The sequence below is a fragment of the Nuphar pumila genome, chromosome 7 (genome assembly GCF_984573655.1).
Source record: "Nuphar pumila chromosome 7, dmNupPumi1.hap1.1, whole genome shotgun sequence".
NCBI lineage: Eukaryota > Viridiplantae > Streptophyta > Magnoliopsida > Nymphaeales > Nymphaeaceae > Nuphar > Nuphar pumila.
In genome coordinates this window covers 16038842-16058191 of record NC_143255.1, presented here as the reverse complement: position 1 = coordinate 16058191, position 19350 = coordinate 16038842, and the positions used below count along the sequence as shown (strand labels likewise).

The 19350-nt window shown below is 40.0% G+C and overlaps 1 protein-coding gene across 1 annotated transcript; it reads right to left on the bottom strand.

Annotated features, from left to right (window-relative positions):
- Positions 1 to 14883: 14883 nt before the first annotated feature.
- LOC149831276 (protein kinase PINOID-like) lies at positions 14884 to 18927 on the bottom strand. The gene is made up of 2 exons (XM_090012022.1): positions 18107 to 18927; positions 14884 to 15829 (listed from the first exon to the last, which is right to left on the bottom strand). The coding sequence occupies exons 1-2, from the start codon at positions 18682 to 18684 to the stop codon at positions 15046 to 15048; spliced, it is 1362 nt and encodes a 453-aa protein (XP_089868148.1). The 5' UTR covers positions 18685 to 18927; the 3' UTR covers positions 14884 to 15045.
- Positions 18928 to 19350: the final 423 nt, after the last annotated feature.

Here is a 19350-nt window from a genome sequence, read left to right as displayed (position 1 = left end):
ATCTTTGATTACTCCAGCAATATGCTTATGAGCCCACCTCCTCCCCAGGCCACTAACATTCCACATCTACTTTATCTTTATGGCTGATGACTTGGCTATGATGTATATCTACTTGGTCGACCTGAAGGTAGAGGCCTGCTCCTCATGATCGTCTTCCTTCTTGAGGCAGTTTTTTCTCCTTCAGCCTCCATATAAATTCTAAATTTTGTTAATTCAATCAAGGTTTCCCACTCGTATTGCTTGAGTCTTTAAGCATTTCATGTTCAGCCACATTTTTTTTTTTTAAAATATAGAGTGAAGCCTTGTAGGGCCCCTAATTTTTTTTTCCAAAATATGTTGATTTATTTTCTGTTTAGGGGTGACTGACCAGATCGGATCAGGTTTCAGTCCATATCCGAGTCCAAGTCTACCAGGTGAAAACTTGGAAGGGGCTGGACATTTCAAACTTTTGATCCCCTTCCTGGTTCGGTTGAGGATGCTGCTTCGCTTTAAAGGAAACAAGGGGATACAATACTAATCTGCATGCGGCAGCTTCTCCAAAAAAATTATGTTGTTGAAAGGAACATGTCGACCTCCCTTTAACGTGTCATTGTTCTGCCCCATGCAACGATTACTGCCACATTCAGGCTCTGTACATGCCATCACGTGAAGCACTCAGCTACTCGCTGTCGCTGGGTTGGTCAATCTGTCCTTGCACATCAGGACACGGTCTAGTGTGTCGACTATTGTGGCGAGCTCAGCCGATCAAGTACCATCTTCTCCGGCAACTTTGGATGGTATGCGCAGTGGTCAGCTAGGTTCTGCTCTTCGTTCCCTGCATGCATCTTCAACGTTTTCTTCTTCCATCTTCGTTGTCTCTTCCGTCATGGGTTCCGTCAAGAGAGGTGTAAACTGGTTCATCGTCCTCTGCTGCACGCCTTCCAGGCCTTTCATGTGTTGCTTCCGGGTAATTTTCACTTGATGCTAGCCTTCCTCCTCGTAAGGTAGGCCACCCCTTCCGCCATTGGCCGTTCACGACAACGATCTGTCATGGGAGTGATAGCCCCGCAGAAACAGCAGTATTTAATGCCACTTTCATACACGACCTACTGCTGGAACAAACGACCGCTTTAATCTCAAATTCCACGATAGGGATCGGCGGGAAGCCTAACGCGACTTCCATCTTCATATGAGAGTACAAAAGCCTCTCTTTCGATCGTTTATAACAGTCGACATCCACAAACTCTCCTTCAAGAGCTTCCACTACTACAAAAAAAAATGTTTGTCGACCATACCTCAGTCGATATTTCGAGTAGCGAATTCTTTTTTTATCTAGGTCCGAACCTTCAACTGTATGGACATTTAGGATCGAGTCCAACCTTATGTGTATGTTTGACTGAAGTTATTAACGGGGACATTAGTGAGAATTAGTAGGGAAGGGGTTAGGTGAATGAGAAAGAGTAAGGTGTACTCATTTTTCATTGGGTTTAGGGTCCTGCTCACCATTGACTTGAAGGCCTAGACTCAGCGTGGGTGTTAGGCCGAGGAGAATGCCAAGCACATGCAAGTTGCTTCATTCATGGCGTCTACCAATACGTAGTGTGTTGCTTTTACATTTAGGTTCTGTTTTAAAGAACACCAACATTGGGTTATAAGTCTACTGTGCTATTTGTTTTTTTATATTCTAGTTAGTTATGATGTTTTAAAGAACGCCAACATTGGGTTATGGGCGATATACATTCCACTGTGCATGTGCGGGTGTGTCAACATTCATTCGACACTCATCGAATCTCTTATAGGCAGTTTTTCTCCCTCAAAACTGCGCCCGTGCCTTAGCTGCTGATCGCCTACTTTCAGCAGGCGCAACCTGGATGTATGACTGGCTCAGGCCAGCAGATCCACCGTGCCCTATGTTCAGCTGCGGGAAATTGTTCGTCAGAGTGGGGTCGCCGTCGTTGATGACCACAGGTTGATGTATGATGTATATGATGTCGTGTTAAGATCTAAGCGCATAAGGTGTAAAGAGTAAATTGTTACATAAGGAGGTGATGTAAAGTGTAAATCAGGCAAAATGTGTAAATCTTTATATAAGGAGGTGGTGTAAAGAGTAAATCGTACAGGGTAAATCGTTACATGAGAACAAATCGTGATCATCTCTCCTCCACTCACCGTGTAAATCGCTACTCATAAAATTTGGATGAATCACAACTGTCATCGTGATTTCAGGATCGCAGTTATTTCTAGAAGGCTCTATCATCCTCAATCGAATATCTTAGACGAATCTTTTTAATTGTTGTATTTTTGGTCTTTATAACTTTCCTTTTCTGAGTTTCTTATCTTGTAATCTTCAGAGTGTATATATTGAGTGTTGAGAATACAAAGAATGAACTTTTTCATCGCAACTCTCTTGTCATCTCTGCATATGATAACCTCGTTGGTTATTTCACATGGTATCAAAGCCCAGTTTGATTGCTCATTGAGAAGACTCGGTTACAGGTTTCTATCGTGATCATTGATGGCGGAACACAATAGAACCAATAGTGCTACAAGTAACACTTCTACAGGTAGCTCCATGATGTCTTTCAACTTGGATCCAGCGAGCCCATACTATCTACATCATTCGGATAGTCCAGGTTCAATCCTGGTCACATAACTGCTCAACGAAGATAATTACCCCACTTGGAGCAGGGCAATGACAATGGTGTTAAGTGCGAAGAACAAAATCAGCTTCATAGACGGTACAATACCTAAACCAGATTCTTAATCATCTGAGTCTCTGTTGTGGATACGATGCAATCATATGATTCTTTCCTGGATTTAAAATCTTATTTCAAGAGACTTTGCCAATAGCGTAATTTATGCTACATCTGCTAAAGAAGTTTGGGATGATCTTAGAGAGAGACCTACTCAAAGTGTTTCCCCTAGAATATATCAAATCCAATCTACCATTATAAAACATCAACAAGAATCTCTTTCATTAGCATCATACTTTACTAAACTTAAAGGATACTGGGATGAACTATCATCATATTCTCCCATGCCGACTTGCGCATGTGGGGCTGCTAGAATCATGATTGATCAACTTCATAGAGAATGTGTTATTCAATTCTTAATGGATCTGAATGATTAGTTCAACACTGTAAGAGGTCAAATCTTATTAATGGAGCCATTACCTTCTATTGCAAAGGTCTATTCTTTAGTGCTTCAATAAGAGAAACAAAGAGAAGCTAGACACTGTCCTATTCAATCCATGGATAGGACTGCATGTACTGTCAATTCAGGATATGCAAATAGGTTGGCTACAAATATCTTTCAAAAAATTGAAAATCAAAATTTGAAGGAAAACCAAAAAGGCAGACCCATGTGCTCTCATTGCAACAAAGTTGGACATGTGAAAGACAAGTGCTTTATTCTTCATGGGTTCCCGCTAGGTTATAAGCTTTATAATGCAAATCAAAGGATTACAAGAGCTGCAAATTCAATTTCACGCGACCATAGTGGAATTGGTGCAGAGGAAAAGGCTCACGATGGTGATATGGTTGTTGGTTCAAGCTCAACAGGTCCTTCATTCACCTTAGAAGAATATCATCAGCTTATGTCTCTTCTTCATCAGAATGTTCCATCAGCAAACCTTACAGGTCTGTTAGACTCCAACTATAACTTGTCTACAGGTAGCTGAGTTATAGATTCTGGAGCAAGTGATCATATGGTTGCTTCTCCAACATTCATGACACAATCATCCCAGAATTCCTCAGTTCCTCCAGTAAAATTGCCAAATGGTAGTTTTACTCCAGTCTCTCATATTGGTTCCGTCACTCTAAATTCTAATTTAAATATTCATGATGTATTGTGTATTCCCTCATTTAGATTCAATTTACTCTCAGTTAGTAAACTGACTAAACAATTAAATTGTTCAGTAACATTTTTTCTGAACTACTATCTTATTCAAGATCTACAATCGAGGATGACGATTGGAGCAGGTGAGAAAAATGATGGATTGTACTACTTCAATCACTTTCCACTTATTTTATCAGCCTTATCATCACAACAATCAATCATTCATCTCTGGCATTGGCGTCTCGGACATCCATCTCCTTTTTGTATAAAACTTTTTAATAATTATGATTCTAGTATTCAGATGAATAATTTATGTCATTGTGAAATTTGCCCTAGAGCAAAACAGTCAAGACCGGCTTTCTCTCTGAGTAAAATTGCTACAAAAAAACTTTTGATTTAATTCATTATGATATTTAGGGATCTTATTCCCAACCCTCTTTGAATAGTGCCCACTATTTTTTAAGCATTGTTGATGATTTTACTAGATGCACCTAGATATATTTAATGAGGCATAAATCTGAAACCCAGGGTTTATTAAAGTCTTACTTCTCTTTGATTGACACTCAATATAAAGGCTCAATCAAAACCATCCGAACAGATAATGGGTATGAATTTTTTTCAAATGAAATGCAAGATTTTCTATCATCTCATGGAGTTGTTTGTCATCATTCTTGTGTTGCAACTCTTCAACAGAACAGTGTGGTTGAACAAAAGCATCGTCACCACCTTGAGGTAGCTCGGGCTCTGCGTTTTCAAGGTAATCTCCCTCTAAAATTTTGAGGTGAATGTATCCTAACAACCACTTATCTTATCAATCACACCCCTACCTCAAAACTGGGAGGCAAAACTCCTTTTGAGAAACTTTTAAAAAATGAGTTATACGCACCTCAAGGTGTTTGGATGCTTGTGTTATGCCATTAACACTAGTGAATTCAAGACCAAATTTGATGCTCGAGCCTCAAAGTGTGTTTTTCTTGGTTATGCTCATGGTAAAAAAACATATAGAGTTTTTGATCTGGAAAAAATACATTATTTTTTAGTTGAGATGTTGTTTTTCAAGAACAAATGTTTCCTTTCCATATGAGTAAAGAGACACTGTATGAACTAGTGTTGCATGTGCCTCTTGGGGACCACCATGTTTCACCTCTTCATAATTCACCATCACATGAAACTTGTTATCTCGATACTTCACATCTAGAAGAAACTCAGTTATCTCCAGATCAATCTCAAACCAGTGAATCTTCTCAAGATCCAATTTCCACCTCCATACCCTCTTCTGAACCAGTTTTAACATTCCATTTATGACGATCTACTAGAGAACGCTAACCATCTACTCGATTGAAGGATTTTTGTTGTGCATCAATTCATTCCTTACCTCAACCATCATCAAAATTGATTGGAGGTACGTGTTTTCCTTTGTCCAATTTTGTTTCCTTTGATAAATTTTCTCTCTCTCATAAAGCATTCCTTGCTAACATAGCCAATGATGTTGAACCCACAACATTCACCCAAGCTATGAAACATTCTTGTTGAAGAGAGGCAATGGTTGCTGAAATTCAGGCCCTTAAAGTAAACTGTACTTGGACTATCATCAAATTACCACCAAGAATCAAACCCATTGGGAGCAAGTGGATTTATAAGATTAAATATAAATTTGATGGATCCATTGAACGCTATAAGGCTCGATTGGTCGCTAAAGGACATTCTCAACAAGAGGGTCTAGATTATCATGAAACATTTGCTCCTGTGGCGAAAATGACTATCGTTCTATGCCTTCTAATTATGGCGTCCACACAAAATTGGATTTTACAACAAATGGATGTTCATAATTTCTTCCTTCATGGAGATTTAAAAGAAGATATTTATATGTCTATACCTCCTGGATTTGCACGACAGGGGGAGCATCGAGTGTGCAAACTTCACAAGTCCTTGTATGGGCTTAAACAAGCACCCAAAAATTGGTTTGCGAAATTCTCCTCTGCACTCCTCGACTTTGGTTTTTATCAATCTCTGACGGACTATTCTCTATTTACTTTTCAACAGGATGATGCCTTTGTTGTATTATTTGTATATGTAGATGATCTCATTCTTGCTGGAAACAAGGAGTCTGTCATTCAAACTGTCAAGAAATATCTACATAACCAGTTTCATATGAAGGATCTGGGTAACTTGAAATATTTTTTGGGCATCGAGGTGACTCGTGCAAAAGGGGGTATATTCCTCTCTCAAAGGAAATATGCTCTAGAATTACTTGATGAAACAGGTTTATTGGGAGCTAAACCTGTTAATTTCCCTATGGAGCAATGACAACATCTCACAAGTATCGAGGGAAAACTATTTCATGATACAACCATCTATCGACGTCTCGTTGGGCGTCTCATCTATTTGACTATAACTTGACCAGATATTTTATTTTCAGTACATATCTTAAGTCGGTTCATGCATGCTCCATGGCAACCTCACATGGATGCAGCACTTCGTGTTGTCAGATACCTGAAGTGTCATCCGGTCAAGGATTGTTTTTGTCTTCTTCGTCTCCTCTTCAGATTCATGCTTATTGTGACTCTGATTGGGCTGATTGTTCGGAAACTAGACGTTTGGTGACTGGCTATTGTATTCTTTTGGGTTCTACATCGGTGTCTTAGAAGACCAAGAAGCAACCTATTGTGTCCAGATCCTCAGCCGAGGCCGAATATAGAGCCATGGTTAATGATGTGTGTGAAGTCACTTGGATTCATCTTCTTCTCTTATCCTTAGGGGTATCTCATGTACCGCCAGCAATGTTATACTATGACAATCAAGGTGCACTGCACATTGCTGTCAACCCCATTTTTCATGAATGCACAAAGCACATTGATATAGATTGTCATATCGTTCGTGAAAAATTGTGTCAAGGGCTCATTCGCACTGCTTATGTACACACATCCAAACAGTTAGCTGATTTATTTACTAAGCCTCTTGGACATGATTTCTTTGCGAAGCTGGTTTCCAATCTGAGCATTTGTGATCTCCATGCTCCAGATTGAAGGGGAGTGTTAAGATCTAAGCACATAAGGTGTAAAGAGTAAATTGTTACATAAGGAAAATAAGGAAGTGATGTAAAGTGTAAATCGTACATAAAAAATGTGTAAATCGTTATATAAGGAGGTGGTGTAAAGAGTAAATCGTACATGGTAAATGTGTATAGGGTAAATCGTTACATGAGAATAAATCGTGATCATCTCTCCTCCACTCACTGTGTAAATTGCTACCCATAAAATTCAGACGGATCACAGCTGTCATCGTGATTTCAGGATCAGAGTTATTTTTGGAAGGCTCTATCATCCTCAACCGAATATCTTAGACTGATCTTTTCAGTTGTTGTATTTTTTATCTCTGTAACTTTCCTTTTCTGAGTTGCTTATCTTGTAATTTTCAGAGTGTATATATTGAGTCTTGAGAATACAAAGAATGAACTTTTTCATCGCAACTCTCTTGTCATCTCTGCATATGATAACCTCGTTGGTTATTTCACATGTGGGCATGCTTCACATCCCCTTTTCTCTACCTGAGCTATGTGGTACAAGGGTCGGAGGACTCGCAGGCGGCACAATGCTGCTATGGAGTGGCCTTCGCCCCTTCCACAGTCGGCTGATAGAGGGTGACCAGCTACAAGGGTTGTCACTGTCACCCCATGGCATTTCATTCCAGTCGCCAGTGCCAGTGACGGCAAGTAGTAGAAATGGGGGCCGGCGTACAGAAATCCCCTTTTGCTCTGGGTCTCGGTTTCTGGTTTATCCCTCTTCTGTCGTAGTACAGTGGTGGACAATGGGATTCGTCGGTGCCATCGCCCATCTTCGCCAGCCGGGCTGGCGATTGTAGCCCCGACAACAGATAAGTATAAAAAAAAAATTTGTAAACTTTTACCTGTGGCCATCTAGTTGTTGACGCAAGGGACGAATGTCGATCGTCACCGCAGGTTTGGCCTATCCGATCCCTGTCACCGGTGGCCCTGCCAATCGTCGACGACGACAGCGGCGGCTTCGCTGGTGTCGTCCTCAGAAATGAGAGGGATGTCGGCACTTGATTACAGAAATCGCAGAGGGGAGGTCACAGTCACTTGGCAGCGTTGATCGCCCTTCACAGAAGCTGGCATACACCGGGGAGATTCAAGGTGATATGTCGTTAGCCTTGTCGGTGTTTTCCTCTACAACGGGAGGGTGACGACTTTCATTTACAGAAAATGGGAGGGCAAGGGGCTTTTGCCCTTTCGGTTTATGAGAAATCGATCGTTTCAATTTCTCCCATCCTTGTTCTAAACGCACCCTGGTCCGGGTGGATCGGGCCCAGATTCAGACCCAGCGTCTGGACCCAATCTCAGAGATCGGACTGGACCTGAATTGAGGGTTCAGACGACACTCAGATTCATTTGGGATTTCAAGTCTGGGTTAGGTCTGAACCCCTGGATTGGACCTAGATCCATTTGGGTTATGGGTCTGGGTATAATCCCGATAATGGGTTGATGACTAGACCCATCCCAGATCCCTGACGGATGAGGTCTGGATCCGACCTAAACGCATTCGGGTTTTGAGTCTGGGTCTGATCCAGATAGACCAGGTCAAGATTTGGATCCAATCGGATCTGGGTATGTGTCTGATTCAGTTAGACTAGGTCCAAAATCGAATCCAACCATATTCGATTCTAGACCGGGTATGGTTTACGGAACCGACCCCGGTCCTGTTGTGGACCAAAACTACATTTAAATCAGGTTTGGATCGTTGGATCCAACCTAGGACCCGATCATTATGGGTTTTGATCTAAATTGGATTCAGAATAAAGGATCCATTCTAGGATCCTTTGAAATTGGATCCAGATCTGGATTGGATCAGATCATATTCGAAAAGGAGTTTGTTCACTATTTACACTTGAACTGGTTCTGTGACCGATACGGTGCTTTTGGGAACCAATTAAGAGCCATTTTTAACCGGTTCTTAAATTTTTTTCACTGATTCTAGGATGTACGGAGAGACCTTGTTTTCATGAATCAGTCAACGAACAAGGATTTTATCATTCGGTTTTAGGGTTTTATAAGCTTTTGTTCATGTTTTAGACCAGTTCATAAATTTTTAAATCAGTTCAGACCCTTAGATGACTGGTTCAGAGTACTTTTAGACTGGTTCCAGCTTGAAGACCTTGGGTCTTACCTATAAGACTGTGTTTTTGTTATTTTTTATGCTTTATAAGTGTTTATTGTTAAGAAAGCATGACTTATGCATGTCCAGTATATACATTTTATATTATTTAAGTTATGCATAATATTTTAAACATGAATTGTGACTAAATTCATAACATTTGTGATGCGTTTTCATCAAAATTTATTTGTGCATATAATTTAAAGCATGAATTAGTATTTTTTATGATATAATGCATGTTTCGTCATGAATATATATGCATTATTGTGTGTGCATGGATATGCTTCATAATACAAATATGTTTGCAGTAAAAGATCTTGATTAACTAACTCATCCTATCACTAAAGTAATCTGAGTTGTGTTGATTGAGGATTCTTTAGACCGTGTTAAGATTCAGTATTATGATTATGTGTGGTTTTATTAAATAATGTTTCTACCCAAAGATAGGTCATTGTGTTTCAAATTCACACAGGGTATAATAGTATATGTGTAAACTAGCCCATAAAGCATGCTCGTACCTAAAGGTACAATGCTGAATTGACTCTGGTTATATGATGTGCTAGTTTTTTCAATTGAAGTCAATTCTTTGTGAATTGAGAAGACGAAACAACTATGAGTACTATCATTTTCACCAAAATGAAACGATAATGACCTAATTATGTTTGTCTTAGAAAAGGTAAATAATAAATAGTCTCACATTTACCTTATCAAAATGAATCCCGTATAGAACGATTAATCTCTCACTCATACGGAAAATAGAATAGTTGTTCTAGAGATTGTTTATAAGAAGTGAAAGTGCTTAAGAGAGTGTCTATGAGAAGTGTGAGTGCTCGAATAATCTTTGCATGTTGCTTTTACAATCATGAGTGACTAAGAATATTTGAGGTGTCATCTCTCACTATAGGACAATAAAGAATTTTTTAAAATTCATTGGGTATAAATTATTGATTTTATACAAGATTTTATCTCAGGCCATATAGATTAGAAGTTTCATTATAGATCTTGGTATTATGGACTCTGTTGAGAGATCACTAAAGATTTTTTATAATAATGAAGCAATTGTATCCTTCTTGAATAACAACAAGAGCTCAACCTCGTGTCGATACATGAAGTTAAAGTACTTTATTGTTAAAAAAATGACTGAGAATCATTTGATATGTATTGATACAATCAGTACAAAGAAAATGATTGTGAATCTCCTTACTAAAGAGCTAGTACAAAGATTATATTCTCAACATACAAAGGGGATGAGTTTATTTAATTCCTTCTGATGTATGATAATATATTATGGTTATATATGATAACATTTGTGAAGCTAAATTGATTCCCTACGGCCTTGTGTATTGTTGATTTTGCATAAATGATCTTTCATTTGATTAGAAAGAATAGCAGAATAGCAATATTAAATGACCAATTAGAACGAGTTAGAGACCAACCTATTTATAAAGGTAATCTTAACATGCTAAAACATTAAAAATGAATTATATTGTAGTACATAGAAATATAATATTTCATAAAGAGGTGTTTATCTCCATGACTCATATGATTCATTCATGTGATACCAAATAGCATGTGAACCCACATGAAGAATGAACCTCGATTTTGTGCCTTTCTGTATCAATGAGTCAAGTGAGAGAATGTTGGACATTTCAGATCGGATTCAACCATATGTGTGACCTGATTTGACGCTAATGAATGTATTAGTGGGGCATTAGTGAGAATTAGTGGAGAAGGGGTTACATGAATGTAAAAAAGTTCACATTCAATATGGCATGTGAAGAGTTCATATACATGAATGTCATGTATGTAACCCCCACTTTCCTCCCCCTATAAATTGAGGCATGGTTGTTTGATGAGTACAACCAAGGTGTACACATTTCTCATTCGGTTTAGGGTCCTACTCACCATCGACTTAAAGGCTTAAGCTCATCATGGGTGTTGATAGGCTGAAAAGAACGCCGAGCACCTATATGTCGCTTCATTCATGGTGTTTATTGATATGTATTGTTGTTTTCACATTCCAATTATGTTTTAAAGAATGCCAACATCAACATCATTGGCATACCGGGTTGGTCACACATTGATGCCCCCCATACACACGCGCGCACACACACACACAAATAAATAAATAAATCAACCACCTATAATTTTCAAAAATGTTGGAGGCTCAAAATACCTTTGTTTATCCAAAATCCATGATCAAGTTTGGATTCGTAGTAAATAAATCGTGTTGAACACAGTTATGTGGTTGGAATTGCGAAAAAAAAAAACACTGAAATTCTAAAAGTATGTTTAATTCATTTAGCACCATGCCTAATATATATATCCAGCTAATGTAAGTTTTTCCCCTTGGATTATCCAATAAAAAATAAGAGTAAAAACTGGTACATGGTATTTTCGTTTGCATATGAAAGACTGCTTGGTACTATAGTCTATATCAACAAAGTATTGTCAGCAATCAGGCCTACGCTAGGATTAAATTGATCCGGCACAGATCAGTTGTTTGGTAGACCCCTCTTTTGTTTTTTTGATGATCAAGGAAAACCCTCATTGAGAACCAGGTCATCCGCCTTCCTGCAAGGTAAAACTGCCGGTTGACTACACGACCACCCAACCATAGTACCTCCAACCGTGATAAAATCACAGCAGTAGGATTCGATCCTGGGCTTTCAGCTTGACACAGTACCTCTCTTTTGTTACGCAAGTTAAAGGTTCGTTGTAGTTTGTTGGTAAATAATGGATTGAGATTGAGTAGAGGTGGGCATCGGGCTGGGCCCCGCCCTGTTTAGAGCTTTATCCGCTGGGCTTTAAGTGCGGTCTGGCCCGACCCAAACTGAATTAATTAGTGCAACTAATTAGGTAAATAATAAATAATTAACAAGTTTTTATCTACCCAACTATTTATCTTTCCAGTTTTTATAAAATTATTACAACTAATTAGGTAAATAATAATAGTTACTAAGTTACTATATAATTAATTAATTTTTTAAACATTTTATATTAATAATAATTAATAAATACCTTAAGCCAGTAGAAACGGTCCGGTAACCCACGAGATGAACCAAACACAGCCCACGTATATAACAGGCCGAGTTTCGACCTGATAGCTAACTGGTCCGAACCTAAAACTTTGACCCAAACCTGACCCATGATGGGCCAGGTCGGCTTGGCCCATCGGCGGCCTGTTGCCCACACCTCAGTACAGGTGCTCTGTTGGTTAATCATGAACACATGAGTGCATGCGTTTGAATTATGACATTCTTTTGGTATGAATCTGAATTATTGAAAACAATATGGTGTGATTTTGCAAATAACTCTACTCTTAACGACTCGTGACCCGATTCGGTGAAGAAAGAGAGTGAGGGAAAGAGAGACGGTACCATCCGCTCGTGATCCGTATCGGAGAGCGTGAGGTCACGTGACTGTCCCGGCTCCTTTTTTCCCGCGCAGGCGTACGGACGGGCGTGGGAAGGTCAGACGTGGCCTTGGTCAAGCGCGTGTGACAGGGACGTCACGTGAGCGGTGAAACTTGAGCCTACCTAGCCCTGGGCTCGGGATTTAGACTGCGCCCACAAAGACTAGGGCTGCAGCCCGGGCACTAAATGATTATGACGATCTCAATGACCAGTTTTGTGTAGATCCCAATACGACCCTCTGTCCAAAAAACCCTAACAGAGGCCTTGGTTGACTCCAAAGCCCCAGTCCTAGGACTGGACAAGACTTGATGACCCCACTGTCCCACTAGGTCTAAGGCTAGATGAGGTCCAAGTCTAAGTCACCTAGCTCAATCCCCATCTTCGTTCGGTTGCTTGGGAACCCTATGTCATCTCTGACAATGATAACTCCAATATTTTACCCAACTTTTATTTTTCAATTTTCAAGTTTTTACCAAAACAATGAAAACAGATTTTCTAGATTTCTACTGATATTTGGTTGATTTTGCACGCCTGACCGTTCATCTTGGCATACAATCATTAATGAGCAACAGGTAATTTTAAATAATTTCCAAAGATGGTAGCACTTTCAAGATCTTCCTCAATACATGAAATATGGTGATATGACTTGCTTTACACTTGGGAAAATGAACTTGTTTAGGACAGAGCCCTACAATTTTAGGTGACAAGGACCCTAAAAGAGCCCTACAAAACAAGCATTGATAGGTGACAAGGCTCGTTGGAAGAAAAAGGCAGAGCCCCACAATTTTAAAGGTTTCTCAATCTTTGTCAATGCATAGGTGAAGGTGATAAATGAGGTTTAAGAACTTGAGCAAATTACAGAAATCAGCTATTTACACCGACCAACTTTTCGTTTTTTCTTAATGCACCTGCTTAAAGTATAAATTTACTCTTATTTGAAATTATTCATCCCTATATTTTTGTTCTAGAAACACATAATGAGGCAATTTTAAGTCCCCCCCAAACGGACAACTAGAACCTGTAACCAGTGTAGCCAAACGAACCCAACAGAGGGTGATCAAACTCAGCTCGTTTTTTATGTCAAGCCAAGCAAAGTTTTAGCTTACAAAGAGTTGGAGCTAAACGAGCAGTTAGTGCACGTCACCTTGTGTCAAGATAGAATCCCATTGGTATGGTTGTATAACTGGTAGGGGTCTGACTAAACCCCAGCTTTCTCTATGGAAAAAAAGTGTTCAAGCTAGACTAGTCTTATTACTATCTCATTTCACACACACACACACATATATATATATATATATATATATATATATATATATATATATATATATATATATATATATATATATATATATATATATATATATATATATATATATATATAAAGAGAGAGAAAGAGTAGAGCATAAGTGCTTGAACATTACATGCCTGCAATATGTGCTTAATAAGTTTTTTTGCTCTTCCAATATTTTTTTACGCAGTTTTGAACATATAAATGTGTTGTGCATGGTCCATTTATGAGGAATCCACACCTGCATCATGTGTTTTTTATGAAAAAAATGATATTTGGAAACTCAAAAAATTACAAAGATTTTAACCCCTTGATTTTGAAGTATTGATCTTATAAAATCAAGCAAAAAAAAAAAAAACTTAAATCAAATATCACAAGCACTTAATGTTCAAGCACCTACGCTCTACTATATATATATATATATATATATATATATATATATATATATATATATATATATATATATATATATATATATATATATATATACTAAAAAACCAGAGGGCGTTCAAGCTCAGCGCATCTCTTTTGTCAAAGCTGAGCCAAGAGCTAAACAAGTCTAATTTGCCAGCTCATTTACAAAAACATATTGTTTAAAATTAAAAAAAATTAGAATTTGGAATCCAAACCTAAACTCATTTTCAAAATGAATAATTGTTTCAAAATTGTAAATAATTGAATTTGAACACTACACTGCAAGTCAAACACTTCAACCAGCTACACTGAGATGTAAAATGTACATAAAATAGATTAATTATGAATTAGCGAGCCTATACGAACCAAACCGAGTTGAACATTAGCTGTCCGCATTCTTGTTATCGATTGAGATTATTTCATGAGTTTGAACGAGCTCTTTACGAACCGAGCCACAAACAGGCACATTCTCAGCCCAAGCTGGGCTTCCCTATACCCAAGACGACACAGATTGCACTCTAAGGATGCAAGCTTCCACTTTACCAATTTCTATGCTGGTGCATACAACAATCTAACATTTCTCTAGCATATTGATAATTTATTGGTCAAAAGAGAACACTTCAGAGCCCCAACATTAGCCCAAATCGCGGTTTAGGTCTAACCTAACCGAGTCTAAAAAGCTTTATAGTCAAAGTCTGTCTAAAATAATAGAGCTTAACTCATCGAGGTTGACAAAGCGAGAATTTTAAAAAGCCTAAAGTTAGGGATCAGAGCGCGATTTGTCAAGACCAAACAAAAAATTTACTAATTCAAGATTAAAGACAGGAATTTACAAGGAAAAGCATTCCCCAAATCAAGGCCCAAAAGGTGCGGGAACAAAGGCAAAGGCAAGGGGAAAGAAAAAGAAAAACCAAGTCGCCGGTGTAGGACCGCACCCACTTCAAAAGAAGTCAAACTTGGCCGCAGCAGCCGACCTTTGGTAGTAGCACGTACTGGTGCGCTTGAACCCGGGTATCTCTGGGGGTGGCATGGACCGTATCAGGGCGAAGTTGATGCCCTTGAAAAACGCATGCGCTTTGACCTCGGCAGCACCATGCCTTGATCCAAGCCGCTTCACCGGGTCCTTGACCAACAAAGACCCGATCAGGTCGCGAGCTAAGGACTCAAGCGAGGTGAGTGCAGGCACGGGGAAGGTCAGCGGCCGCTTGACAATGTTCTTAAGCGTGGCCTCGTTGCTCGCACCCTGGAACGGGGTCTGGCCGTACATAAGCTCGTAGAGGAAAACACCAAAAGCCCACCAGTCAACCCCACTGCCGTGTGACTCGCCAGCAGCAACCTCCGGCGCGACGTACTCATGTGTTCCAACGAACGAATATGACCGGGCGGATGTCGGCTCGGCGACGAATTGCCGGGCTGCAGCTGCTACTGACTTCCGGTGGCGCCGCTTCGACCTGTAGGAAAACCAGAACGGGAAACAGGAGATGGTGGCTGAGAGTGGCGGCGGTGGTGGTGGTGGCTGTGGTGGTGGAGATGGTGGGGAAAGGATCGGGTTAAGCGGGGACTCGATTGTGGCGGTGGACGTGCACCGGAGGGAGAGGTCAAAGTCGGAGAGCATGATGTGGCCGTCAGATCGGATGAGGACGTTCTCGGGCTTCAGGTCTCGGTAGATGATGCCCAGCATGTGCAGGTACTCTAGCGCTAGCAGCACTTCTGCGGAGTAGAACCTGCAGCCAAGGAATACCAAAATTTAATAGTTTTTATTAGTAATCTATAGCTGTAACTTTTATCAATCAACGCAGCAGGACAAAGAGATGGCAAGAGCAACGGCTATTTAATGAGTTCAGAAGATGGTTGTTTTCTTCTCAAAAAAGATGGTTGTTTTGTAAGATGAATGATATGATAAAAATGATGCACCAACTAGTGACTCCATTGCAAGGATAAGATGTTCATCTTATTAGATGGACGACCAAAAGAATGAAGAGCAATAACTTAAGATACCAATCGACCAACAATTATTATGAAACAGATGTTTTAGACCTCTCTCCCATATAAAAAGAGTGACCAAGAGACTAATTGTCTAATTAAAGGGCGTATTAATTAAATTGAAGATAATGACCAAGATGGTTCATTAATTCATTAATGGAAAGATACAGGACAGAAGCCAAAATGGCCAACCAGAAATTTGTTTGATCAGTTGGTTAATCAAGGTTACCCGGTGAGTGATAAAAAAACACTGAATAAACAAACACGAAAAAGTTACAAGGAAGATGTATGTTTATCCTTTGCTGCAGAAGGAGACAGGAAGAATATCAGATTGCTGTAGGGTAACGATGAATCATAAAGGAAGCTTCTTTGGAGTGGGAAAAGGAATCTAAACCAATAAAATCTCAAGTTGGTGGAGCTGGCGGAGAACATGTGGAGGTAGGTTGCTCTCTACAGCATACAGTCGGGGTGTTGCTTTGTTTTAGATATAGAATAATGCAAAGGCCAAGGATGATCTCATTACACTTGTTAAACACATGGTGGGGCTCAAAATAAAGAAAAGAGAAAGAGGTGGCAAGACGTAGGAATATACTTTCCCTACACCAAACTACGATTGCGCCGGTTGGGTATGGAGGGGAAGAGATTCGCTTTTCCTATGAAATCACAGCCTTGTCCAGGTAGGAATGAAATAGGTTGGTTATTTTATAATGGTGGGGGCTAGACTTAGAACCAAGTTCAGAAACCCGTGAAGCCACTCTAGACACTTACCTAGTGGGATCCCCAAAACTTGCATAGAATAAGCAGCTAGTGAACAAACGTTAGATAACTATCAAATAATCCAAGGAACTCTAATGACAAGCAATAGAAGGGAACCATATCAAGGGAGTCTTTCCAAATTCTGACGGATCAGAGAACTGATGGCTCAACGGTGATAAAAAGGAAGCCTGAACGAGGCAAACGACCGATTTTAAACATCACAATTTTTTAAAACAAGGCATCTGAAAAAAAAAGTACCAAAAATCAGACGACCGATCTGTCGTTTTCACCCCAAAACCAGTACAAAAAATGAATGAAAAAAAAACAAAAATAAAATGGTCACAAATTTTCACACCACTTGGAAAATGATGCCTAAAAGACCCACCCAAAATCAGACGACCATTTTCCCATTATTTTCCAAAGATTCAGATAAATAAGGGAAGCATAAGAACCAAAACAAAGATGGTTAAAAACCACTAATAGGGAAAAAACGGTTTTTAATAAAAAGAAGACCAGAACTAGAAGACCATTTTCCCAAAGATTCAGTACAAAAAGAGAAGCACGAGATCGAAAGAAGAAAAGTTGAGAACTACTTATGGTAAAAATAGTATTTAGAAGCAAGGGGACCAAAAACCAGACGACCATTTTCCGATCTTTTATTTCGATGGGTATCCGATCTTCTCAGTCCAAAACATTTGGCCCATCAAATGAACAAAAAGACGACAAATGGCATCCCAATAGAATGCAACCGAAATTCAAAACGTCGATTTTCCTCCCTTGAAAAACAAAAAAGTAACACAACTATTGGCAATAAAAGCATGAGAAATGAAAACCTACTAAATGTGCACGGTGCTTAAGAAAAAAAATATCGGATTTTTGGTGTTTGTTCGAAATTCTGACTGTAGAGATGTGATATATATACTTGATTTTATAAAAATCACTTTTTGAAGCATTTGCTTTCGATGCACGAAAAAGTTTTTATAAAGTTACAAAAAAAAACAACGACTTGCAATTTTCATATATTTCGGAGGCTCCAAATACACTTTTTTCCATCCATGACACATGTATGGATTCCTAGTAAATCAATTATGCTGAACACATCTATGGAGTTAGAATTTCGGAAAACAAAACACCGCAAATCCCATTTAGCATGTTTTCATTTCTCATAAAATCAATACCAAAAGAAGCAGGTTGGATAGAACAAGAAGGAAAAGAAGTTTGCGGAGCATCCAAAATCAAAGAGAGAGAGAGAGAGGTGTTACCTAGCGGAGGAGAGGGTGAAGTGCTTGGCCTGCTGCCGGTGGCGGAGGGCGTGGAGATCACCGCCGGAGCAGAACTCCATAAGGACGCACGAGAAGTTGGAGACCTGGAAGGATGCGTAGAGCGTCGGCAAGAAAGGATGGTCGAGCATCCCCAGGATGTCCCTCTCCGCCTCCGCTCGGTGCAGCTTCTTCCTCCGCTGCAACGACTCCCTGTCCACCACCTTCATGGCGTACAGGTTCTCGCCCCCCAGCCCACCCCTCGGCTGGCACAGGTACACGTTCCCGATGTCCCCGCTCCCGAGCCTCCTCACGAGTCGGAAGTCCCGGAACCCGAGCGACCCTCCCCGGCGTCGCCTCAGCAACCGGATCGGCTCGAACGCCGGGTCTCTGGACTTGTGGGGCTTCGCGCAGGGAGACCTCGAACCAGTGCTGGTGGCGAGGTTCGGTGGCTGCTCGGAAGGGTCGCAGCAGAATGAGAGCCGGCTCAGCGAGCTGCACGTATCGCTCGCCGAGCTGTGGCTCGAGTTCGGGGCGTCCGAGCCGGCCTCGTTGTCCGACTCGGGGAAGTAGTCATTCATCTTTTCCTGCTCTGTGCTGGAGTCTCCTTCTAGTCTACCGAACGATGAGGAAAGAAGAAGAGAAGAACGAGAGAAAAAGATAATGAAGATCCTTGAGAGGAAACGGCCGAGTCGCTATGTATTCCGGATTTTGCGATCTATGCGTCTCTTTTGCTCAACACAGAGAGAGGGAGGAAGAGGAAAATGCAGAAGGGTGGGTGGCCGGACCTTGGCTTCGGCGTTGCTCAGGTCAAAAAAGTTTTGTTGTACCAGAACAAAAGTTGTGTGCATGATACGTATATATATATTATAAATATTATATATTTATTTATTTATTTAATAGTACTCCCTCTACTGCAAGTACGATGGAATTTTTGAGCCTATAAAATTTCTTAAAAAAAATTAGGCAATTAAGGGTTGATGGGGACAGGTGAGCCCCTTTTGAAGTTTGAACTCCCCGGTTGTGGTAATTAACCATGGTTGAGATAAGGTAACCCAAGAGAGAGAGACTTTGACAATATTGGGAATTAAAATCTGTGACGTCATTGTTTCGCACGCTGCATAGGCCTCTCAGGTATGCTCAAGCCGAATTTACTATTTTTTCCCTCAATAAATCTTAACATGACAAACTGAAATCACTGTTTTTTTTTTTGTATCACCCGAACAAACAGCGCATCAATTCCAAGA